The 24,389-nt window shown below is 45.8% G+C and overlaps 2 protein-coding genes across 5 annotated transcripts; both read right to left on the bottom strand.

Moving 5' to 3' along the window:
- Nucleotides 1-2,272: 2,272 nt before the first annotated feature.
- LOC310752998 (leydig cell tumor 10 kDa protein homolog) lies at nt 2,273-7,886 on the bottom strand. The gene is made up of 3 exons (XM_083594207.1): nt 7,650-7,886; nt 6,069-6,124; nt 2,273-3,443 (listed from the first exon to the last, which is right to left on the bottom strand). The coding sequence occupies exons 1-3, from the start codon at nt 7,753-7,755 to the stop codon at nt 3,303-3,305; spliced, it is 303 nt and encodes a 100-aa protein (XP_083450333.1). The 5' UTR covers nt 7,756-7,886; the 3' UTR covers nt 2,273-3,302.
- A 2,699-nt stretch (nt 7,887-10,585) lies between these two features.
- On the bottom strand, nt 10,586-21,297 carry YJU2B (YJU2 splicing factor homolog B). Of its 4 annotated transcripts, none has more exons than XM_083593775.1 (10): nt 20,859-21,297; nt 19,295-19,331; nt 17,626-17,679; nt 16,676-16,758; nt 16,385-16,440; nt 15,488-15,548; nt 14,406-14,548; nt 14,142-14,314; nt 12,806-12,944; nt 10,586-11,315 (listed from the first exon to the last, which is right to left on the bottom strand). In XM_083593775.1, exons 2-10 carry the CDS (start codon nt 19,295-19,297, stop codon nt 10,906-10,908), a joined length of 1,122 nt encoding a protein of 373 aa, XP_083449901.1. In that variant the 5' UTR covers nt 19,298-19,331; nt 20,859-21,297; the 3' UTR covers nt 10,586-10,905. The 4 variants fall into 4 exon arrangements, with proteins under 4 accessions (XP_083449901.1, XP_083449899.1, XP_083449900.1 ...); XM_083593773.1 differs by lacking the exon at nt 20,859-21,297 and adding an exon at nt 20,535-20,635; XM_083593774.1 differs by lacking the exon at nt 20,859-21,297 and adding an exon at nt 20,486-20,503.
- Nucleotides 21,298-24,389: the final 3,092 nt, after the last annotated feature.

Below are 24,389 nucleotides of genomic sequence, written 5' to 3'. Positions count from 1 at the left end.
CACTTTCAGAATTAACTCTTATCCTCCAGCACATTCACTTATACTGCCAAAACGTGAAATTAGTTACTTTTGACTTCTCACGAAGAAGATGTTCTTTTCAACCTTAGTTATCTAGTCCTTGCTTTAAAATGTTTACAAAAGGGGGAGACGGACTTCCTCTTTGCGCCTTCCCCGCTCGTGCCGAATCAAAAAAGGGAATTTTTAATATCCAATTTCCATAATACTCACGGGTTGTTACTTTTAGTCCAAATTTCAAAGGAAGAAGTCAGCGCTCTCCAACTATGGCATGCGGCTTCGCTTCGCGGAGACGGGTAGACAGCTCTCAGCTCCGCGCCGCTCACCCCCGGTATGTTCCGGAGCCTTTATAAAGGCTCCTTTGCAGCGGGGGGGGGGACGCAAATGGAGCCCGCCGAGCCTTCAGTTCACAGGCTTCCCCGCCTGTGATTTTTTTCGGGTCCCCGCTTCGCCGTAGCGGTAGAACCCTAGCTCCACGAAGCAGATTTCCTCCGGAGATCGGAGGAAATCCGCCATTACAGTTGCTGGCGCTGACCGGAAGTCTCTCTGTGCGTGTGCCTTAATTAAACAGGAGTACAGATAATCCAAAAGGGACTGTGGTCTAAACCAGTGTTTCCCAACCTTGGGTCTCCAGCTGTTTGAGGACTAAAATTCCCATCATTCCTGACCACTGGTGTTGCTAGCTAGGGATGATGGGAGTTGTAGTCCAAAAACAGCTGGCGACCCAAGGTTGGGAAACACTGGTCTAAACCACTGAGCCTAGGGCTTGCCGATCAGAAGGTCGGCGGTTCGAATCCCCGCAACGGGGTGAGCTCTCGTTGTTCGGTCCCAGCTCCTGCCCACCTAGCAGGTCAGGGGAACCTTTACCTTTACCGATAATCCACTGGATGGGGTGTTAGGTGCACTTCCTGACAATCTGAACATGACTGCCAATATATTTATAGTGCATAATTCTGCCCCTCAACAGGATTCTCTGGGCAGCTAACAATGGAACACATAATAAAAAATAAATATATTTCAAAGTAAGCAAGCAATACCTGCAGAAATCTCAGAAGCCCAAAGAAGATGCTATGTCAGATTTCTACTGGTTAGGAGTGGGGTTTAAGTTAGGGCTGCCATACGTCCAGATTTTCCTGGACATTACTGGGATTTGAAAGGCAGAATTGACATCTGGGGGGATTTTCTGAAATGTGGCATCTTTTCCTGGATCTTAGGCAAGTCAAGTTTGTTTGTGTTTTTGTAAATGCTCAACAACTTTCGGGTTTGCCTAAGAAAAGCTCAACAATTTTGAGTCCTTCTAAAAAACGCTCAACAACTTTCAGGGTGTCCTGGTTTTTACTTTTTGAAATATGGCAACCCTAGTTTAAGTGCCCTGCACAGTTCCTTGTCTATCCTAAAAGACCCGCACAACCAGAATAAATTATGCAAAAACTGCAGAATTATTCAAAATAAGAGAAAACATGCAAATTTGCTTAGTATGCATAGTTTATACATGTTGCAGAATCTAGTTTCTCTTGTTATACTGTACACTTCAGAATTCCCAATTGTTTTCTGATTAGATCTTTTAAATATACATTTTACATTTTAGCACATTTAATAAAGCAAGTTGCCATAAGGAATCCACACATTTTGTCTAGTCTAGGTGGCAAATCTTAAAATTTGTGGTTGCAAGTATCCTGTCCCTCACCCAAAGAACAGTGCCTGGTCCCAGATTGTGGACTGCATCTCCAAAATGCTCCCTGGCGACCTTGCGCCAGTCACTGCCTTGCAGCCTAACTGACCTCACAGGGCTGCTGTGGCAATGAAATGAGGAGGGGGAGCACCATGTATACCACCGTGAGCTCATTGGAGGAAAAGGAGGGATATATAAATGCAATAAATAAGTAAAGGATAAAGTGGTTGTGTTTAGCCAGATCGTGCCCTCTGTGTTCACTAACTTCTCGCCTCCACTCCAGGACATTTCCAAGTACAGTGGTACCTTGGGTTAAGAACTTAATTCGTTCTGGAGGTCCATTCTTAACATGAAACTGTTCTTAACCTGAAGCACCACTTTAGCTAATGGGGCCTCCTGCTGCCGCCGCACCGCCGGAGCACGATTTCTCTTCTCATCCTGAAGCAAAGTTCTTAGCCCGAGGTACTATATCTGGGTTAGCGGAGTCTGTAACCTGAAGCATATGTAACCCGAGGTACCACTGTAAATCTTTTAGACCTGTTCAACTGACAAAACTGCAAGATGAAATGCTCTAAGTTAAGAATGCACTTTTTAGATAATATATTTATTAAATGTGGTGGAGATGCTATAGTAATAAACAAACATCTGCAGCAGTTACAGGAACAGGGATTTCAACTTTTAAAAATTACATTTGGGATTCCTGATCTGAGAACGTATACCTTGGTTTTACGTTATCTCCCAGCATATCTTCCTTTGGAAGAATTAGCCACTATGAGCAAGCCACAATGGACCTTCTGGGTTCCAAAAGCAATCATCGTAGATTATTTCAGAAGCAAAAGGGACAAGGCTGAAATGGGCAGCAAAATAAAACTATATGGACACTCAGAAGGTAGCAGAAAGGGGACAGATGACAGAAGAGATCCTTTTTACTCAAACCACAACACACACGTGAGGAAATCACACTTGTTTCCAGGAACAGCTAAAAACCTCAAAGCTCAGTTGGGAATTTCTGCTTCTTCATACGGGGTAGATCAAGTCTCATGCAGACATTCAAGCCCTATAGAAAACAGTGGGTTAAGATTCATCCTAGGCTGCTGGGTCCTGCCCAACATTCACACACTGGACTCCCATGTTTGCAAAGACACCCACATGTGTAAATACCAATGTGATATAGGTGTCACACGTGCCATGTCTGTAGACCCACACGAACACATGAAGTCCGTGTCTGATTCTGATAATTTGGTGCTGCTGAAACACCAATGGCAACAGCTCCAGTCGCTCCTACAAACTCTACCCAGTCCAGGCTAGCTTTGAAAGAATGGCTTCCACTGAAGATGTTAACGAGAAGACAAGTCCAAATATAAAACAGGGGAAATGCTGGGACTTGAACCAATATTACATACAACAGAGCTGAAAAACAAAGCCCATCTCTTCACCTAGGCACAGAACAGCCCACCCGGTTTCTCGTGTGAAGGGAAGCTTTCGCCACCAACTGAAATGTTGCTACGTTATTAATCTGTAGGCTCTTCCAACACTACAAGGCGGGTGTCATGCGTACAGTCGTCCAGCCGTATATGGCTGCTCTCCGCCACCCACTCAGGTACACAGGTCATAGCTAAGGCTTGCTGGAGTGGCCTGGCTCTTTTGTGGTGTCCGCTTTGGGGGCCTTCAGCACACTCAGTTTCTTGGGTAGTTTAGCGCTGGCCTTCATCACCACTTCGTGCTCAATCTTCTTACGGATGCCCACCTCCAGGTTCTGCAGAGAAAGAAGTTTATATGACAACTAAGCAGCTAGGCACCTGAAATGTCCCAATGTTATGGTGTGCCATTGAAGTTTGCTTAAGGGGGGGAGGGGATAAGGTATTTCTGCTTTTTTAGCGGGTGGCGCTGTGGTCTAACCCACTGAGCCTCTTGGGCTTGCCGATCAGAAGGTCAGTGGTTTGAATCCCCGCGACGGGGGGAGCTCCCATTGTTCGGTCTCAGCTCCTGCCAACCTAGCAGTTCGAAAGCACGTCAAAGTGCAAGTAGATAAATAGGTACCGCTCTGGCGGGAAGGTAAATGGCATTTCCGTGCGCTGCTCTGGTTTTGCCAGAAGCGGCTTAGTCATGCTGGCCACATGACCCGGAAAAACTGTCTGCGGACAAACGTCAGCTTCCTCAGCCAGTAAAGCGAGATGAGCGCCGCAACCCCAGAGTTGTTCGCGACTGGACTTAACTGTCAGGGGTCCTTTACCTTTACCTTTTTATACCACCCTTGATCAGATATGACCCCAGGCTGGTTTACAATAAAAGCAAACAATACAATCCACATGAAACAACGATCAAAAACATCCTAATGAAAAGAACAGTAGGGGAGTTACCCCGCACATCTGGCTGAGTTTCCCCAACCTCTCTGGGCGGCTCCCAATCGAGTATTAAAAACAATACAGCATTAAATATCCTGGAGAACAGGCGAAGTCCCGGCAGACTGGAGGAGGGCAATTGTTGTCCCTATTTTCAAAAAGGGGGAAAGAGAGGACCCAAATAATTACCGCCCAGTCAGTCTGACATCAATACCAGGGAAGATTCTGGAGCAGATCATTAAGCAAACAGTCTGTGAGCACCTAGAAAGGAATGCTGTGATCACCAATCATCAGCATGGATTTCTGAAAAATAAGTCATGTCAGACTAACCTGATCTCGTTTTTTGACAGAATTACAAGCCTGGTAGATGAAGGGAACGCAGTGGATGTAGCCTACCTTGATTTCAGCAAGGCATTTGACAAGGTGCCCCATGATATTCTTGTAAAGAAGCTGGTAAAATGCGGTCTTGACTATGCTACCACTCAGTGGATTTGTAACTGGCTGACTGACCGAACCCAAAGGGTGCTCATCAATGGTTCCTCTTCATCCTGGAGAAGAGTGACTAGTGGGGTGCCACAGGGTTCTGTCTTGGGCCCGGTCTTATTCAACATCTTTATCAACGATTTGGATGATGGACTCAAGGGCATCCTGATCAAATTTGCAGATGACACCAAACTGGGAGGGGTGGCTAACACCCCAGAGGACAGGGTCACACTTCAAAACGACCTTGACAGATTAGAGAACTGGGCCAAAACAAACAAGATGAACTTTAACAGGGAGAAATGTAAAGTATTGCACTTGGGCAAAAAAAATGAGAGGCACAAATACAAGATGGGTGACACCTGGCTTGAGAGCAGTATATGTGAAAAGGATCTAGGAGTCTTGGTTGACCACAAACTTGACATGAGCCAACAGTGTGACGCGGCAGCTAAAAAAGCCAATGCAATTCTGGGCTGCATCAATAGGAGTATAGCATCTAGATCAAGGGAAGTAATAGTGCCACTGTATTCTGCTCTGGTCAGACCTCACCTGGAGTACTGTGTCCAGTTCTGGGCACCACAGTTCAAGAAGGACACTGACAAACTGGAACGTGTCCAGAGGAGGGCAACCAAAATGGTCAAAGGCCTGGAAACGATGCCTTATGAGGAACGGCTAAGGGAGCTGGGCATGTTTAGCCTGGAGAAGAGGAGGTTAAGGGGTGATATGATATCCATGTTCAAATATATAAAAGGATGTCACATAGAGGAGGGAGAAAGGTTGTTTTCTGCTGCTCCAGAGAAGCGGACACGGAGCAATGGATCCAAACTACAAGAAAGAAGATTCCACCTAAACATTAGGAAGAACTTCCTGACAGTAAGAGCTGTTCGACAGTGGAATTTGCTGCCAAGGAGTGTGGTGGAGTCTCCTTCTTTGGAGGTCTTTAAGCAGAGGCTTGACAACCATATGCCAGGAGTCCTCTGATGGTGTTTCCTGCTTGGCAGGGGGTTGGACTCGATGGCCCTTGTGGTCTCTTCCAACTCTTATGATTCTATGAAATATTAAAAACTTCCCTAAACAGGGCTGCCTTCAGATGTCTTTTAAAAATAGGATAGTTGCTTATTTCCTTTACATGTGATGGGAGGGCGTTCCACAGGGTGGGTGCCACTACCGAGAAGGCCCTCTGTCTGAGAACCAGAGAGAGAACCAGAGAAGTTTTTTAAATTCAGATGAGCCATCTCAGCTAAAAGCACAGCAGCTGAATCTGTACTAGTTATAAACTGTCTCCAGGGGCAACACCAAATGCAATGCATTGCAGGAGTCTAACCGAGAAGCTACTTGAGCATAGAGCATGGTGGCCAGGCTACCCCTGTCCAGAAGCAGCTACACATCATGTCTTAGGTTAAGCCAGTGGAAAAGTGCTCCGTGCCACTGAAGACAATTGATGATTGGTCCGTGGGTTGAAAACATGCGCCCACATAGCACAAGCCTCAGAAGGTGGTCTCTGCCGTTGCTGCTTCCAGAGTGTCAGTTTGGTATGGAGGAGCGTGGGAGCATCTCACCTTTTTCAGTTTCTGCTGCTGGATGACCCGAGCCTTCTTGGGAGCAATTATGCGGCCTAGGAGAGGAACCCAACACAAAGGAAATAAATTATCTTTCACTTCCACGCTGCTACATCTCCTAGGCAGAAGCTGTGCAGGATATACAGATATGCAGAAAAGAATTTGCCTACCAAATATCATTGTTTCTTACTAGATGGGCAACCTTCTCTTGGGCTAGATTTGTATGTAACCCACTGTCACTACTCAAAATATTTAAAGTACATAATTTGTAAAATAATAATAATAATAATAATAATAATAATAATAATAATGCAGAAGCTGTTTCAGGAGAGTTACAAAGATCATGTACAGCTGCACTGGACAGTGTGTTTGTTGCTCTACTCTGGAGACTCGCCTGGAAATTGCCACAGGCGCAGAATGCTGCAGCCAGAGTGCTGTATGGAGAGTCTGGCCGTCCACACATTACAGTACACCTATATTGAGAGAACTGCACTTAGCACCAAGTAGCCACTGAGCTGAGCTCAGTGTTTTATTATTAACATATAGAGCCTTGAACAATTTGGGACCGAGGTGCCTAAACGATTCCTTTCCCCTGCATCAGTCTTGGTTTAAATATTCAGCGGAGGCCTTGTCAACAGAGCCATGGCATGCCGAGTGCCACCTGATGGCAGGGACTCCTCAGGGGTGGAGAATGCTCTCCTCGCTGTCATTTGTTGGGTGCTTCCAACATTTGTTAAAAACAACACCTCTTTATTGAGGCTTTCCCTGACTGTCAACTGTATTTCTTACATCTGCAGCAGTTGCTTTTTAAATAATATGATTTTAATGTATCTTGCTATGTTGCAAACTGTGTTGGGATTTTTTAAGAAATGTATTTAAATAAATAAATCCTCACACGGTCTTATTTGCCCATCCAATTTATTTCATTTACACCCCGCCTTTCCTCCAGAGAGCTCCTGGAGCTCTACACGATCTCTTTCTTTGCACACATCCTTTTACCATCACAACCTGTGCGGTGGAGAGGCAGCCCAAGGTCATCGGCTGAGTTCTCTTGGCTGTGAGAATTCGAACCTGGGTCCCTTCAAAGTCCAGCGCCCTTAACCGCTATGACTGCGAACCCACCATCCAGTCAAGTCAATATGGCTCCCCCCCCCATCGCAAAGAATCAAGGGAACTGTAGTTCGCTAAAGTTTCTTTCCATTGTAGCCCTGAGAGGCAAACCACAGTACTCAGGATTCTTTGCGGGAAGCGACCTGCTTTTTACGCATGGCGCGCGCGTAAAATGGGAACATGGAGGGCGCTCTGGCACCGGCTTCCTGGATCACGAATAAAGAAATTAAGGGGAGGAAAAGAAACCTCCTAATTTGGTCTTAAGTCGCTTGGATTGCCTTGGGCAAGAGAAAGCGACAACATTTTAAAAATAAAGAATAATAATTATTCCTCATCGCGTGCTTGGAGAGGAGGGGTTCCTTTTCGCGCACCCGGAATGCTTCCGAGCGCGCACAAAAGTCTCCGGAACCGGAGGCAAAGTTGAGAGCTAAGCCGGCGCCCGGGCGGCCTCCGTCCGTCCCTCGGCCCTACCTCCTTTGCGAGGCCCCCGGGCCGCTGCCACCGCCGCCGCCGCCTTCGCTTTCTTCCCCGCCGAGGCCGCCTTGCGCGCCTGGAACTTGCGCTTCCCCTGAGCCATCGCTCTCGGCCGCCTTGCCTTGGGTGGTCGGCTCACTTCCGCGCGCCCTGGTGGACGGAGGGAGGGAGGACTCGAACCCGGAACTGCAGGCGCAGCTGCCGGGATGCGAAAGGGCACGAGCGGCGCGCGACCGGGAAAAGGCCGGCAGGGCGCGCGCCTCCTCGTGCGCAGGCAGCGAGGGGAAGGCAGCTACGCAGGCTGCTCTTTTCATGAAACTAGGCCAGCTTTTTGGCAGGATCCTGGCTCAAGCCACAAACGATTTTTTTATTATTATTATTATTTCATAAAGTGAAAATCCGGAGCTTTTTTTTTTTCTTGTCACAAGCCTGGCAAATCTTGATATCCTATGCTTGATCTGATCACATTGATAGTCTTTACTTGGACTTTGTTTTTAACCCATGTGCAGCTGCACTCATTCTACGTGCCTATTTCAGTTTTGTTGTTATAATTGTTCTGTTTTATATACATTATAAAACGGAATAACAAAATTCGTTACCAAGAAACCACGCACGAGTTACTTTACCAACTTTAAAGAGGCTGGAATTAAGCCACTAGAGGTTGGGGGAGGTTCTAATGTTGTTTTAATTGGTTTAATTCAATTTTGATAAATGCTATGCTTAATAAATTGATTTGGTCTTTTCTTCTGTTGTGCTGTACTCCAAAGTTGAAGATAGGGTAGGGAAAAAATAAATTCCACTTGATTCCATCCTGTAACTATTCCCTATCTTTAATAAATACCTTTAATGTGGTTTTTGACTCAGCCTCAAATAGCAGTCACTTTGTATTAATGGTTGATTTTGTGGCACAGCCAGCCATTCCCACAGCTAAGGCCCACAGCTTGTCTATGTTGATCTTGTATCTGTGCATATCAAAAACACGTTAAGAGACACAGCAAGCTATGCGTTTGGAATCTGTAGCACTGTTGGCTCATTTTGTACCATGAAGTTTGGCTTCTGTTATGTAATCCAGAGCACCATGGCTCTTCAATTTTAAATAAAGCAAAAGGTACAGTGGTACCTCGGGTTACATACGCTTCAGGGTACATATGCTTCAGGTTACAGCCTCCGCTAACCCAGAAATAGTGCTTCAGGTTAAGAACTTTGCTGCAGGATGAGAACAGAAATTGTGCTCTGGCGGCGCGGCAGCAGCAGGAGGCCCCATTACCTAAAGTGGTGCTTCAGGTTAAGAACAGTTTCAGGTAAAGTACGGACCTGCAGAACGAATTAAGTACTTAACCTGAGGTACCACTGTACATGTTTCTGACCTCAAAGATTAGGAATTTAAATCAGAAGAGTTTTGTGCTGACATCAGGCCATGCCTCTGCTCACATTCCTATGTGTGGAAGCACATATTTTAACTTTGGGTATATTCACATTGCTACTTCCTCCTTTATGTATGAAACAACAGCCACCCTACTAGCCCAGAGATGGAAAGAAAACAAGAGAGGAATGGCAAACCAAGCTGAGGGACTACGCTGAAATGACAAAACTGCCTGGAAAACTCAGAAACCAAGAGGACAAAAACTTCATAAAAGAATGGGGGAAAATTGTAAGTTATTTAGGAGACCACTGTAAGCAGATGGAAACATTGGCAGGATTTTAATTTCACTTGTAGTGTAATAATTACCATGGATAATATGGATTGATATAATAGTTAGAATTTGGAAGAATATGCAGTTTTAAAAGTTGTGAGATTTGGAGGAATCTCTGTATATGGATTTATATTTGGATTTTTATAACTTTGTACTTGTAAAATCAATTAAAAATGATTTCACATTGCTGCTTCCTCCGCATCCAGTGCACTCTCATTACTTATTTTTGAAGCCGCATTCACACGATGCTAGTAGCCACAATCCACATTGATTAGATTTCTTGACAAATACAGATGTTTGATGTGTTTTTCTCTCAAACCAGCTTCAGTTAGAAAGCTGGGTTGTGGAGTTAACAGATAAACACACAAGTACAGATGACAGCATAACGAACAGGAGTTCCGGGAGGGATGCAAGGATGGTGAAACAGAAAAGGCGATGGTGCATGTTGCAAAGACATTCGCACCCCTCTCTGATGTGAATAACTCCACACAAATGCGGCTTGAAATGAAGAAGGGAAAAAACGCCTTGCTGCATTTCAAGCCACTAATGTGAACATAACCTTTGTGGGCAGATTGGGGTTCATACAAGTGTGGACAAGGGGTTTGGATTTTGACCCATTTCACCAGGTGCCCATTTCTGGCACAGCTATGGGAGCCCATGCTCTTCCCAACAGCAAATATCTATCCCCGTTTCAAAATACGGGTCTACTGGAGGAGTCTCCGATCTTTTTGGGCCTGGGGCATATTTGGAAAATTAGGCACCCCAAAATACCCATTTGACAGAAAAGCTGACAATGTTCAAACCGCCCCCCCCCCCCAGTAGCAGGAAGACAACCCCTCTGAAGAGCAAAAGAAAAGAAACTCATAATTCAAACAAAAATGGGAGGTGTCTGGGAGTGCCGGAGTGCCACAAAGCCTACAGGTGCCACGTGTGGAATCCCAGTTTTAGAAATAGATGATTTCAAAAGGCTTTAATGCTTTACCTGTATACATACAAAGATGCCTGCTTTCAGCTTCTTTCCTTTTCACCGCAAACCCAGGTTGGTGGGTTCAGCTATGGATAGCTGAGTCAGTAGAGCATGAGATTCTTAATCTCAGGGTCATGCGTTCAAACCCGAAGTTGGGCAAAAGATTCCTGCACTGCAGGGGGGTTGGACTAGATGACCCTCGCAGTCCCTTCCAATTCTATGATTCTATGTGTGCAGCTGTCAAGACTTTGGTCAGGACAAAAGAGGCAGGGTTATAGGGATAGCTGTGTTTATTTTGTGGTATGTTGGACAAAACAAGGAAGGGGTCATGCTTAAATAACCAGGGGCACAGGTGCAAATAGCTCAAGGAAAAGCAACAAAATGGAACTCCCAAGGGCGGGCAGACAGACAGACAGACAGACAGACAGACAGACACACACACACACACACACACACACACACACACACACACCCTATTCAGAGATTCAACTGATAGGCATTACAACTGCACAGTCTTTTGTTGGTTTGGGAGGGAGGTGACAATTTGTACATCAGATCCAGTCACATTCTATCCAGAGCCACAAACCACTGTTCACAGTTCAGCTTCAGGATCAGATGCAGAGTCAGAATAATCTGCAACAAGAGAGGTAGAAAAATGGGATAGGGGGCTTCCTTCAGCCTTTTGGGAACCCACTTCAGGCCCCGTGAGAGAGTCAAGGGACACTTTCTTCACTGCACTGTCCTGGTCCTGCGTGTTAACGCATGATGTGGGATCTGAAGCCTCACTCTCCTCTTCGGCTGAAGCTTGTTCCCTATCCCTGGATTTCCGACGCACAACACCCAGGTCGTTCATCGCTACGGGTGTCTTGCCAGCTGGGGATTTCCCCGACAGTGCCAGCTTTTTCAGGGTGTCATTGGCTTTGGGGCTTGAAACCTGGGCAGATGAAAACCATGGGCGGTCAACAATCTCACTGCGTTTTTGCTTCTGTTTGTCTTCATAAGCTGGATGGAGAGAGAACAGGTTATCATTACCATTTTTGTTTTTATTTCAAATTATATTTTATTAATTTATTTATTAATATATTATTATTAAATTATTATTAATATAATATATTAATATTATTAAAATTTACAGAACATGTTAAAAATGGGTGGGGAATTAGTACAAAGTAAGACACTGCATTGCAAAAAAGCAAGCAAAAAACAAGATACATATAACCAACTGAATTGCATGCTGCATAATAACGATGTCATGGATGCTTTAGCTGAGATTCCTGCATTTCAGGGGGTTGGACTAGATGACCCTTGGTGTTCCTTCCAACTCTACAATTCTATGATTCTCTGAATAATTTGCCCTCTGTGTAAGCCAGCCTCTTCTTTGAGAAACCTGTTGACTGGGGAAAGAACAAACTGGCAAAGTCCCATTTATGTACAATAGAAAAGGGAACCCAGCAGTCAAAATTGTCTCTCTGGGACAATTTGCATCAACCTCTCAGATAATGCCACATTGCACACTGTCAAACCAACATTTCAACATCAAATCACCTGCTGTTTTCCATTGAAAACAATTTCCATGCAAGCTGCCGCCAACAGGAATATTATAAGGGGACTATTACATAACTGAAAATGGTACTGTGTGCATTGCAACAGAAATATCGGAAGCTGTGTTACACCAAATCAGATTATTGGTCCATCTAGCTGACGACAAGTCTTTCCCACCAACTGCAACTTGATCCTGTTTTTTTAACTAAGAGATGCTGGGGGCGGGGAAATGAACCTTGGACCTCTTGCACGATGAACATGTGCTCTACCACTGAGCTACGGATAGCTGGCACCTCAGCATCCTCTCCAATGCTACAGGGGATTTTGAAGCATAAAATAATCTGGTGCAGCTATAATGTCTTGAGACCGGTCTGTCTGACAGCCCAGCACCTGCACGGTTATGAGAGATAGTATCTTTGTATTGTGGCCCAAGTTCAGCTGTTCTCCAACCAGGATCTAGGAGTCACCGGAAAGCAGGGAAGGGTGGGTTTTCTGACAATTACAGCAGTTGTTGGTTGATGGCAGGTGAGACAAAGTCTGAACGTGTGAAAAACAAACATAAATTATACAATACACATGACATCACTGTCTCTTGTTTTAGTACATAACGAATACTGTAGCCTAGCAACCTAGCTTGATTGTGAGGGTTTGCCAGTCGTTTCTTTTGAAACCTCAGTGAAAGAATCCATCAGGAAAGGAGTCAGATGGTTTGTGCAGCAAGACCTGGAGCTCTAAGGGCTTTGTGGGGGAAGGAATGTGCAAGGACACAAGTGGGGCAGCAGTGTGAGCCTTCTCCTTGAATCCCGGTTTCAACAGGAGGTCATCTGTTTTGTGCTGCCAACAATGGTGTTGGGCCTTTGCACAGCACACTTCAGGCTGCAGAAGCCCTACCCTTCCTCCTTGTATCTTCCAGCCCTCCAAAAAAAATCAACCGCTAAGGCTTCACGTACAGCCAAGGCTCTGGTACTTGAGCAGCGCCGCCAGATGGCGGTCTTCGTCAGACTCTCTCACAAGCGGGATGCTCAGGCTTGCTTTTGACTGCAGGGCGAGATCTTTCTTCTCCTCCTCTTGCAGGACTTTCTTTTCTTCCTATGCGTAGGAAAGGGAGAAACAGAGACAAAAAAAGAGAAATCCACATCAGAAAGGAGGTTGGGGGGGGGGGGCAAAACTAAAACACAGGCCAAGACTAGCAAGACAGGAATAAACATTTTTAAATCCACTGCATCCAGTTGTCTTGGAGGAGCTTAGTTAATAAATAAAATAAAAATAGGGATACAAACTTGGATCCAGCCGTATAAATATCCTCCTGCCTGGTTGTCAGTAATCAATAAAAAAATAACTCCAGGATACCAGACAGGGAAGTTCATTCTACAATACAAATTGCATTTCTCCATTGAATAATTCTTGTTCTGCCTATGCTTATTGGATTTGGTATTGCTTACATTAAAATTAAAATTTACATTTCATTAAATTTACATTTAATTAAAATTAAAAAGGGGACGCGGGTGGCGCTGTGGGTAAAACCTCAGTGCCTAGGACTTGCCGATCGTAAGGTCGGCGGTTCGAATCCCCGCAGCGGGGTGAGCTCCCGTCGTTCGGTCCCAGCTCCTGCCCACCTAGCAGTTCGAAAGCACCCCTAAGTGCAGGTAGATAAATAGGTACCGCTTTATAGCGGGAAGGTAAACGGCATTTCCGTGTGTGGCACTGGTGCTGGCTTGCCAGTTGCAGCTTCGTCACGCTGGCCACGTGACCCGGAAGTGTCTTTGGACGGCGCCGGCTCCCAGCCTCTTGAGCGAGATGAGTGCGCAACCCTAGAGTCGGTCACGACTGGCCCGTACGGGCAGGGGTACCTTTACCTTTTTACATTAAAATTAATTAAAAAAGAAACCCAAATGTCCATAAAGATAGCACGCTAAAATGCAAATGACTAAGATAAGCATGCAAGTATGCAAGCTATTAAAATTTTTTACAGAGCAATTCTATACATGTCTACTCAGAAGTAAGTCCCACCCAGTTCAATGGAGCTTACTCCTGAGTAAGTAGGTGTTGCATCACAGGTTGAATCCATTCATTTTTTCGTGGGACTTTTTATTATGAAACAACATTCACTTTTATTTAAATTAAATCAATTAATTAGTTGAAAGGCACATGGTTAAACCTCTAAAAGTTATTATGCGGCTGACAGTCTTAAGTAAATATATTACTAGGAACACAGTTGAAATCTCACCCTGCCTTCATTTGCTCAGGGCCACGGAGAGGAACCCTCCCACCTCAACATCTGCTTACCCTGAATTTCCGGCGAAGGCGACTGTTGAGCGCAAAGTCATCTTTCCAGGCGCTCTGAGCCTCTTGGATGTTCTGCAGGGTGGGGAGGGCTCGCTGTAGCTTGCTCTGATCCTTTGAGCCATGCTCCAACCGATACATGGCATCTGTCTCCAGCTTCTGCTTCTCCTCGTGGGCTGAGAGACAGATACAAACATTAGGCCTGGCCAGGCCAGCTGAATCCTTAAACACCCCAACAGCAGGATGGGCATAGCTCCCTAGGCTCACCTGTGGCCACTATCTGCTCATTCGCTTCCACATCCCAGCGCTCTTCCTTGCGCCGGGCACCACTGACGATGACATAATCACAGTTGGCTGGGTCCGTCTGCATCTCAATGTGGTTGGGGCAAAGGTGACATTTCATACGGAACCTACAAGGCAAGTTCAGCAAGATGGGATGGTGAGGGGGATACCAGATGTTGTGGCCATGAATGGAAGACGTTCAGAAAAAAGGGCCTCCTACTGTCACACAGAACCCTGTACTGACCTTCCACCTTTTCTCCTACAATCTCTGTGCTCTGTAGGGAACATGTTCTGCATGGTGGTTGGTCCCTGCAACACATGAGGCAACTCTGTTTTCTGGTTCTGAAGGTTTTAGAGGATGAAAAGCACGCCTCTTTCCAAATCCCAATGGCTGCTGAGCAGAGCTAAGCTGCTGATTCTATTGTGTCTGATTATGATTATTAAATTTACTTTTATTGTTTGTGGGTTTTGGGGAAGTCACGGTATAGATAAGGAGGTCCCTTGCTGTGGTTGTGTTTATTTTTTCATGGCTACAAGCAGGAAGGAGAAGACGACTGAGCAGGGCTCCCAGCCAAACGGATAGTGCCACAGAGCTTCTGGTCTCGCCCCATGGCTAGCAGACTTGGACCAATCAGAATGGGTGCAGAGGAGGACAACAAGGACAATCAGCATTATGGGAAAGAAGTCCACATGAAGAAAGGTTGATGCAGCTAATTACACACTGGTAGTGGACTCTGCCTCACTTGAATGTTTTCTAGCAGGACAACCACTCTGGATTTCCTCCACCAACAGGGGGTTGGACCTACAGGAAAGGCCCCTCCACTCTACAATTCACACGCCACAAGCAAGCATGTGGAGTTACACAAATCAGACAGTTCGCACAGCATGCTGTTTTTCTTGATCTTCCACTGGAAGTGGAGGTGGGAAACATGGGTACAGATTACCTAAACACCAGCCAGTTGCCTCTTCCCTTTGCCAGACCTGAACTTCCACTTGCTGCGCACACTGCCCAACTGATCCTGGCCCAGAGCACTAGTAAAGACAACAAGAGCCCTCACAGCACCCACCTGTAGATGGGGGTTGTGTAGTAGTTGCCAACCTTCTTCTTCTCAGCATTGTAGCGAACACCTGCAGTCAGCAGAGGGAAGAGTAGAATTTGTACATTCCTGCCTCAGATTTCCTGATCACTCAACCCCACCCTGGAATCTTATCATTACCAACAATGACTGATTTATTCGTTTTAAACATTTATGCCACACCCTTTGAAAAACCTTTACCTTAATTACCAAAATGGCAGGACAACGCTGGGACAACGAAAGTGTCCCAGATATTTTGACTTCCAGAATCCCTAACCTCCGTTTTATTTACTAGACTAGGAGCTGAGAGCTTGTGGCACTCCAAATGTCCAACTCTCATCATAACTGACTATTGGCCATGTTGGTTGAGGCTGATGGCAGTCTAGACATAGTCTAAGGTTCACAGGTTCTCCATCCCTGATCTACATAGGGGCACATAATCAGAATGCAGCTTCTGTTCCAGCTTCCAGGACTTTTAACTCCTTCTTTTATCTATTAGACCCATCACTCCCATCTTCTCAGTGGTGAGAACAGACCTAAAGAGATATAAAATCCCATTTCTCTTATTCTAACTAGCAACAGTTGACCTTATGACTCCTACTGGTCTCCTGGTGTGCAACCCTTCCTTCTCAGGTTTCTTCCTGACCTACCCTGAAGCACTAGTCCCCAAGAGGTGAGAAGTACTCAGTCACACCTAGCAGCAAAAAAGCAAGACAAAACAGGAGGCTTTCAGAAATACCAAATGGAGATCCAACAAACAAGGTTCCTCTTTGCTGTACATAGCTCCTGCCGTAAAATTCCACTACCTTCAAACAAGCCCCTCTCACCACATTCAAGTTCCTATTAGCTGTCTATGTATATAAGGGATGGCCTCAACACCACACTTACCCATGCCAATGTGGTTCTGGCAGCCGTCACACCAGATATTATAAGGCATCTCAAACCTAGGAAAGAACAGCCAAGGGACATTCACTATAGGCAGCAGAGGCACCCGACCGCTTCAGCTAGCAGGAAAGCAAGCCCTGTTTGATGTCCATATGCAACTTGGCTAGCATAGAGCTGGTCCCAATGTGCAGGCCCCAGACAGTTTCCTATGCCCCCCTACAAAGAGCACCAGGTAATAAGGACTCAACTCCAAGGTGCCCTGGCATGCTAAGGATTGCATCTAAGTGTCCTTACCTGATGATGAGGATACCCTGGGAGAGTTTACGGGCTCTTTCCCGTAGCGGATGGCTGTTGCGGTACTTATTAAGGGAGCCATGCTGCAAAAAATGAGAAAAGAAGATGCTCAACTTGCTATATACAAAGCCCAGTGTCAGTCATGACTCTACGGCCTTCGTCCAATGACAATTTATGTACCCCTATGACATTGTCCATTCCAGGGAAAACCAGGATTTTTTAGACTGACCTGTACTTAGGCAGGAATAACCAGATGCACAAATATAAGATGTGAAAAGGATGTAGGGTCTTAGCAGACCACAAGCTTAACATGAGTCAACAGTGTGATGAAGCTATTTTTTTTTAAAAAATGGGCTTGTTCTAGGATTAATTATCATTTTCGTATGGTCTTTTATCACATTTTATTTTTATCCTTTGTTCTTATTCAAGTTTTCCATTTGTCAACAGAAAAATAATTCTGCAGAAATCTAATTGCTTTTTTAGAAATACATTCTTCATTTTACATTGAACGTATTACTACCATCTCAATGCTTATTTATGAAGCAGGCAAGAGCAGTAAATTACATTGGGTTGTCTCATACCTAGAGTAGATCTGGTGTGGGGAACAGGATGCCAGTGAGACCAGATCTCCCAAACATGTGAGATCCTGAACCACTCTCACATGCGGACAAGACCACGCAATGAAGGCAGGTCTACTCAGTTGAAGGCAGCACCCAGAAAACCTGGCTTGCAGACTTGTGCCTGTTTCAGCTCAGTAAAACCCTTCCAGGCAATTCAAAAACTGATTCCTTGCTACAACTACTAGGTACACAAACCACCTCCACATGGAACTTATCTTGCCAAAGTCCAACATTTATTATTTCATTGCAACACAGAAAACAAAAATGCACACAGTCAGCACACAACTTGAAGCGCTGAACTTCCCTCGGAACCCCCAATTGCTCTCTTACCTTGGCTGGATCAAAATCGGGTGGGTAATACTTATTGACTCCTTTTCTTTCCCCCTGTAAATAACCAATGACAGCATTAGACTCCTGTTGCTCAATAACACTTCAAGCAATTAAACGTGTATGAAAACTCTGCAAATACAAGCAGGTTTTTTTTGGGGGGTGCAGGTGTTTTGAAGCGGACCCTGTATACTAGTTTTGCCTGCTTGCCTCCTCCTAGCCCAGAGCACAGGTCCTCTTCTGCTCAGCTCAAGGGGTCACATATGAGAAGGTGGCCATCAGGTAAGAGTCACAGCATGGTGACTCCAATAAGCAAAGCAGTTGGCTCATTTCTTACCCACACTGCAGAAGAACACAAAGAGAACCCTCTCCTTTGTCAGATTCAAATTCCATTTGGACCAACACCCTGCTGACCAACCAGATGCCTATGGGAATGCATGGGGTTCCGCAAGTTGTGCATGAAGGTTAACAGATTTACCACATTGTCTTCCTGCCCCCCGGCAACTGGAATGCAGAGTTGTTCCCATCTACTAACATGGAGGTTCCATTTAGCTATCATAATAGCTAAGCCACGCTTTTAGCAAACCCCCACCGCCACTGCCCCATTTCAGTGGCCTTATCCAAGCAGTCACGTTGTTCAAGCAACAGCTGTTGGTTCAGGCCAGCTCTCACTTGATGACAGTCCACACATAGGCACCTTGGGAATGTCAGGAGCCATCTAAGCCAGGCCAACACCAACTGTTTCATCAGCATGTCTGCAGGAGGTGTGTGTGTGTGTGTGTGTGTAGGAATACAGAGGGATGCCATTGTGTCCAAATACTCAAACTAACAGCAGCTCCATAGAAACACAACCTTATGCAGTTCCAAGGTGCTAGCAGGGAAGTTGCAGCCAAATGTGAACCAGCCCCCATTGGTAATTATTGCATTTAAACTTCTGTTTTGTTGACCGAAAGACCAGTGTATGGAGAGCTACCCCAGGACATAAGCTTCAAGTTACCCTTGCAGGTTAAGGACCAGTTCACATTTAACAGCAGCACCTGTGGGGTCGGGGAGAAGCAAGGCAGAAGCATCATGTCGGAACGGGATGGTGGCAAGAAGAAACCCTTGAAACAGCAAGTAAAGGAAATGGACGAGGGAGACAAGAACAGAAGTAGGAGCAAAAGAAACTCGTTGAGCTGAAGGCAAAAGCAGCTGGCAAAGGCCCACTTGCTGCAGGTGGGATTAAGAAATCTGGTAAAAAGTAGCAGATTGATGAGACTACAGAGCAAGAAAAGCATTCACTCTCATTGGATGCTTGGCAGGAGGATGGATTTCCAGGCTGATGTTGTGGGAAACATTAATTTGAGCACTTATGTACATTTTGTTCAAACAAAATAATTGGCCTTTTTCTTTTGGTTAAAAACCAAACAAACAAACAAACAAACAAACAAACACAGCAGCACCAGTCCCAGGAGCACACATGGCCATACATAAGTATGTAGTCAGGTCATCCTCCTAGAGAAGCGTGTTTGTGTGAGCTGGTGTCTCTATGGGAGGCTAGATACATACTGCTGAAAAGCACACAACTGCAGCATCTCATGAAAGTGTTGTGCTTACCCTGTTGAAGTTCAAGCACTGTGTTTGGGGGGGAAACAACCTTGTGGGTGTGCTACAAAACACCCCATGTACTCACCATGATAAAAGAAGTCTAGCTGAACAGCTGGAATGGCCTAAGAGAAGAGCAGAATAAAGTTATTCCTAGGATATTCCCAGAGAGGAGAAGCACAAGCAGCATCACTCTTTGGAGTGCCCAAAGCAGCAGCCACCTACTCCCAAGCTCCAGAACGTGCTTCTGATGGTAGAACTTCTGCCATATAATGTGCAGAAATAACAGAAAGTCACAGCCTCTGAAAGCAGGGCTAGAGAAACCTGGCTTCTGTCAAAGGGCACATTTCCTCCTGGCTACTATTGGGGCGCATGCCAGCGTGGGGCCATATCCCCAAGTGGGCAAGGTACCCTCTTTGTTCTCTCTAACACCCCATTTTCTCCATGCCCAGTAGTAACAGAGTGTCTCTGAGTGTGTGCAAAGTGCCTTTCTCTGCTAAGCACTTCTAGGCCACATTCTTCTTGCCAAGGCTGATTGCTTTTTCAGAAATAAACCACTGGCTATAAGGTAGGCTATATGTGGGCACACATCATCAAAGAGTCCTGCCATGGTATTACAACACGCCTCTCTCTCTTTTTCTTAAGAAAGTGCTTCTAAATAGTTCTTAACCACGGACTGTTGCCGCCTGGGCCTGGCAAAGTGCTGAAATACATCTTGAGCGGGCATATTATGCTGCTTCGAGGGTAGCCGGGATTCCTCTTTCTAAACCATCAACGTTAGGAAATAAACCCAGACAGAGACATGCACAGAGATACAGGTCTTGAGGCGACCACAAAAGGGTGCCCCCTTCCCTGCCAGGGAAGAAGGGGCGAGGAAAGATCTCTATCGGGGGAAACAACGCGGAATAAAGATCTCCATCGGAGATCTGCTGCCCCTGGGGATCCTGCCGCCTGAGGCCTCAGGGGTGGGCCGGCTCTGTCAGGACCTCGCTTAAAGGGCCTGCCAACTGGTGAGGGGGGATCCCCCACTTTCACCCACACGCCCGTTTCTGTGCCAGGTATGCTTTTAATCTGGTCTTATCTGCAAGCCGCCTCGACTGCCAGTCAGAAAAAAGGCGGGGTATAAAATAAAATTAATTAAATAATAATGATGATAATGATGATAATGATGATAATGATGATAATGATGATGATAATAATAATAATAATAATAATAATAATAATAATAATAATAATAATGGGATCTGCCGCCCCGTGCCCGGCCCTTCTCCGGCGCTCCTGAGGCTCTAGGGCGCCGGGGGAAGCGGGCGGCCGAACCCCCCACCGACCTCGCCGCTGTTCCGGCTTCCTTCTCCGGCCGCCTGCTCCGCCTCCTCCGGGCTGCCTCATCAGCGCGCGCCTGGCGCCGGATCCTGCCCTCTTTCCCGGGGAGGAGCCTGCCTGCCTGGCCGGCCGCCTTTCCCCTCCCCAGGTACCCGAGGCTGAGGGCGAGAGGCCGGCCTGGGGACGAAAGGCCGCCCGCTCCCCTGCGCTAGCGGAGCTTCCTGAGCCGGGCCTCGGCCTCTTCCTCCGCCGAAGCCCCACGGCAAGCCGCCCGCCTTGGAACTGTCCGCGTTGGGAAATGCAAAATCCGTTTCCCCTCCAGTTCTTACTTGCGAATGGAGCCCAGGAAGCTCTTCTCTCTCCGGCCGCCGGGAGAGATTTGAGGCGAGCCGAGGGGCTTGTTCGAGGGGCTGCCAGCTTCTCCGGCTGCCAGCACTGAGACAAAAGACACTCCTCTTCGTGCTGCAGATTTCGCTGCAAATGCACCTTTTCTTCTGCCTTTTCCTGGGTTTTTTTTTTGGGGGGGGGGCGTTGTTGCTTGCTACAGTTCTCTGCAAAACAGACATTCTGCAAATGCAGACCACTAGGTTTCATAGGTAGTGCTCACGAACAGCATTTTGTGCATATAGTATCTGAAGGAGTGCAGAAGCTTTCTCGTGGGATTATCTGTGTTTCTATAGACCAGCCTGGAAGCTAGTGCCTCTACTTTAATCCAAGGATATTGGTTCTCTCGTCTCCAAAATAAAAATGCTGTTTTTAAATCAGAGTTCCTCAAGTACCAGAATTGGTCCTCCTGACTCCAGCTTCTGGCTCAGCTCCAGACATGCTCAGAATTATCAGAGTGTCTTGGCAGCCAATCCTTCTTCCCAGGGAACTCCGGGAATTGTAGCTCTAGGTTTCCTGACAACTTTCAGCACCCTGAACAAACTACAGTTCACAGGTTGCTTTGGGAGAAGCCATGCCTGATCAAAGTGTTGTGTGTTACTGCTTTACATATTTTGGGCAGGTGGGACCTCACTTTAATTTGTGCTATTAATTCTAAAACATTTTTATCCCAAATGTCCCTCTGCAGCAAAAAAAAAAAAAAAAAAAAAGCTGGAGTGACTTTTGAATAAAATTTGATCTTTCAAGGCTATCTCCTGGTATGGCTTGCACTTTGCCCTATACTGTTTGGCTCTAGGAAACACAAAATGAGGATATTAGGTCATGGCCTTCTCTAGGGGATGTGTTGTAAGAGTACATCAAACCAGTCTGACGGCTCCAGTGACAATTTTGTGCAAGACTGCTGATGGCAGTGGTGTGTGAACATGTTATGAGAAACTTGACAGGAGAGATTAGCAGTACTGGGAAAGCCTTCTGCATTGTTAGAGGATCCTGGGTTGCTCAACTCTCTTCTCTCAGGGAGGAACAATCTGCTTTCGTAACTCGAGACGCAACAGGTCTTGAGTTGCAGCTAAACAGATTTAAGTCACAAATGTAGGCGTGAGCTAACCGAGGGAGCTTGTTTGAATCAGTTGAATCTGCATTCCAAGTAGAACTGTAGATGTGGCATTGGAACAAATGGGGTGTCCCCTTCCCAAATGCAAAGTACAAGTGCAAGGCTCCCAGTTCAGTTTGGAACTGCAGCTGGGGAAGGGAAATAAAGGGATTAAATCTCCCATAACCTCCATATTAGGGTCCTCATCTGGATTGGGTCCTCCCACCCACTGCTGCAACTGCAGTTTCCCTGCTGGCTTTGGTCTGTGGAGAATGAAAAGTGCCTTCCTGCACAGTCCATGTGGGAACTAAGGAACAAGGTGGAGCCAAGGAGAATAGATCCTGCAGTCCAGATGGGAATCCTCTGAGGACTGCACCCAGCCTACGGATTGCTGTTCCGTCTTCCCCACTCTATACACACACACCGTAGATCAGGCTTCCTCAACCTCGGCCCTCCAGATGTTTTTGGCCTACAACTCCCATGATCCTTAGCTAGCAGGATCAGTGGTCAGGGATGATGGGAATTGTAGTCCCAAAACATCTGGAGGGCTGAAGTTGAAGAAGCCTGCCATAGATAATGTGAGGACCATCTTCTCTCACGTGTTCCTGTCCATGCAACACAAGTCTACATCCAAGGTCCCACTCTGGGTGGCTGTAGGAATGGCATTTTCCTTCTGTTATGGTCTGCCCTCTACAGGGGAGCCTCCACCAGGCCCATCATTGTGCGTATTCTAACACCTCAGCTTCTCAGGCCATCGAGGATGGGTAGTATTTTTTTTAATGTGATGCCGGGCAGGTCCCTTTTATATTGTGTAAATTCCTGTTGCATTATTGCTGTAGGATGCAAGCAAAAGCAGACCTTCATATCATCCCAAAGGCTTGTGGTCCCAAAGCATATAAGGCTTTAAAGGCCAAATCTACCACCTTAACTTGTGCCTGGGAACAGCTACCTTTGTTCAACAAAGTACCATAGATACAAACACATCCTCAGCTACCCACTACAAGACACAAGCAAAGGTTTTAAAAAATAAAATAAAGACATCCTTTCTTCTTGTTGAATTGTGGTAAGATTTCAGGGACCAAGGCAGAGGCAAATGTGAACTGTGGTGTATAAGAGGCTGACTCTATTTAAGGTGCTGTGACACAGGTGGCGCTGTGGTCTAAACCACAGAGCCTAGGGCTTGCAGATCAGAAGGCTAGCGGTTCGAATCGCCGTGACAGGGTGAGCTCCTGTTGCTTGGTCTCTGTTCCTGCCAACCTAGCAGTTCGAAAGCACGCCCCAAAAAGTGCAAGTAGATAAATAGGTACTGCTCCGGCGGGAAGGTAAATGGCGTTTCCGTGTGCTGCTCTGGTTCGCCAGAAGCGGCTTAGTCATGCTGGCCACATGACCCGGAAGCTGTACTCCGGCTCCCTCGGCCAGTAAAGTGAGATGAGCATCCCTTTACCTTTTTACTGTTCACCTTGGAGAGGAGTTGGTTAAGGGATCCTTTGCCTGAGCCTCTTGGTACACACAGGGGTGAGCCAATGGATGGAGCCAACATTGCTGGCGCTTCAACCCCAACTTAGTTCAAACTACGACTCCTATTTAAGAAACTGCTGAATGGGGTCATATAGTAAAATCAAACAAATTGCTGTGACTTCTTAAGAGACTAACTGGTTTAGAGGTTATCAAGAAGGCCCAAAAAACCTTGAGAGACTATTTTGAGATAAATTTGAATACTACTACTGAAAAAAGAATAATCTGGGACACAAGTAAAGCAGTTATGAGGGGGTTTCTGATCCAACAGAATACAATAAAGAAGAGAGCCCAAAATGGAAAAAAAGATAAAATTTTAGAAAAAATAAAGGAGGGTGAGAAGAAACCAAGAGCGAAACCAAAGTCACAAGAGATTCTGAGAGACATAAAGTTATATCAGGTGCAATATATGAAGATGATGAACCAGGAAATTGAATGGAAAATTAAACAAATGAGACAAAAGACATTTGAATCGGCTAATAAATGTGGAAAATTATTAGCTTGGCAAATGAAAAAAAGACAAAAGCTTAATACTATCACTAATTTGGAAATGGAAGGAAAGAACACTCAGAATCCAGTGGAAATTAGAAAATGCTTCCAGAGGTATTTTAAAGAGTTATATACACAAGGGCCACAGAAAGAGTTTGATATAGACCAATTTTTAAAAACAAATGGATTACAAAAAATATCTCAAGAAAATAAGATAATGCTGAACTACAAAATTACAGAACAGGAGGTAGAAGGTGCCATTCAGAATATGCAGTTGGGTAAATCTCCAGGGCCGGATGGCTCAACCTCAAAATACTATAGATCTTTGAAAGATTGGTTAATTCAGCCACTAAAGGAGGTTTGTAATGAAATTTTGGAG

This window comes from Podarcis filfolensis (genome assembly GCF_964270895.1).
Source record: "Podarcis filfolensis genome assembly, chromosome: 17".
NCBI classification, from domain to species: Eukaryota; Metazoa; Chordata; class Lepidosauria; order Squamata; family Lacertidae; genus Podarcis; species Podarcis filfolensis.
The sequence above is the reverse complement of the archived record's forward strand: the minus strand, read 5'-3'. Positions and strand labels throughout refer to the sequence as shown.

What these genes read in the sequence shown, in the direction of transcription:
- LOC310752998 (XM_083594207.1), bottom strand. Translation starts at nt 7,755, where the DNA reads ATGGCTCAGGGGAAGCGCAAGTTCCAGGCGCGCAAGGCGGCCTCGGCG. An exon ending in CCGGGGGCCTCGCAAAGGAG is followed by an intron (nt 6,125 to 7,649) that starts GTAGGGCCGAGG and finishes TTCCTCTCCTAG; the next exon opens with GCCGCATAATTGCTCCCAAG. An exon ending in AGCAGCAGAAACTGAAAAAG is followed by an intron (nt 3,444 to 6,068) that starts GTGAGATGCTCC and finishes CTTTCTCTGCAG; the next exon opens with AACCTGGAGGTGGGCATCCG.
- YJU2B (XM_083593775.1), bottom strand. An exon ending in CCAGAACCACATTGGCATGG is followed by an intron (nt 15,549 to 16,384) that starts GTAAGTGTGGTG and finishes TGCTGACTGCAG; the next exon opens with GTGTTCGCTACAATGCTGAG. An exon ending in GCCTTCGCCGGAAATTCAGG is followed by an intron (nt 12,945 to 14,141) that starts GTAAGCAGATGT and finishes TCCTACGCATAG; the next exon opens with GAAGAAAAGAAAGTCCTGCA.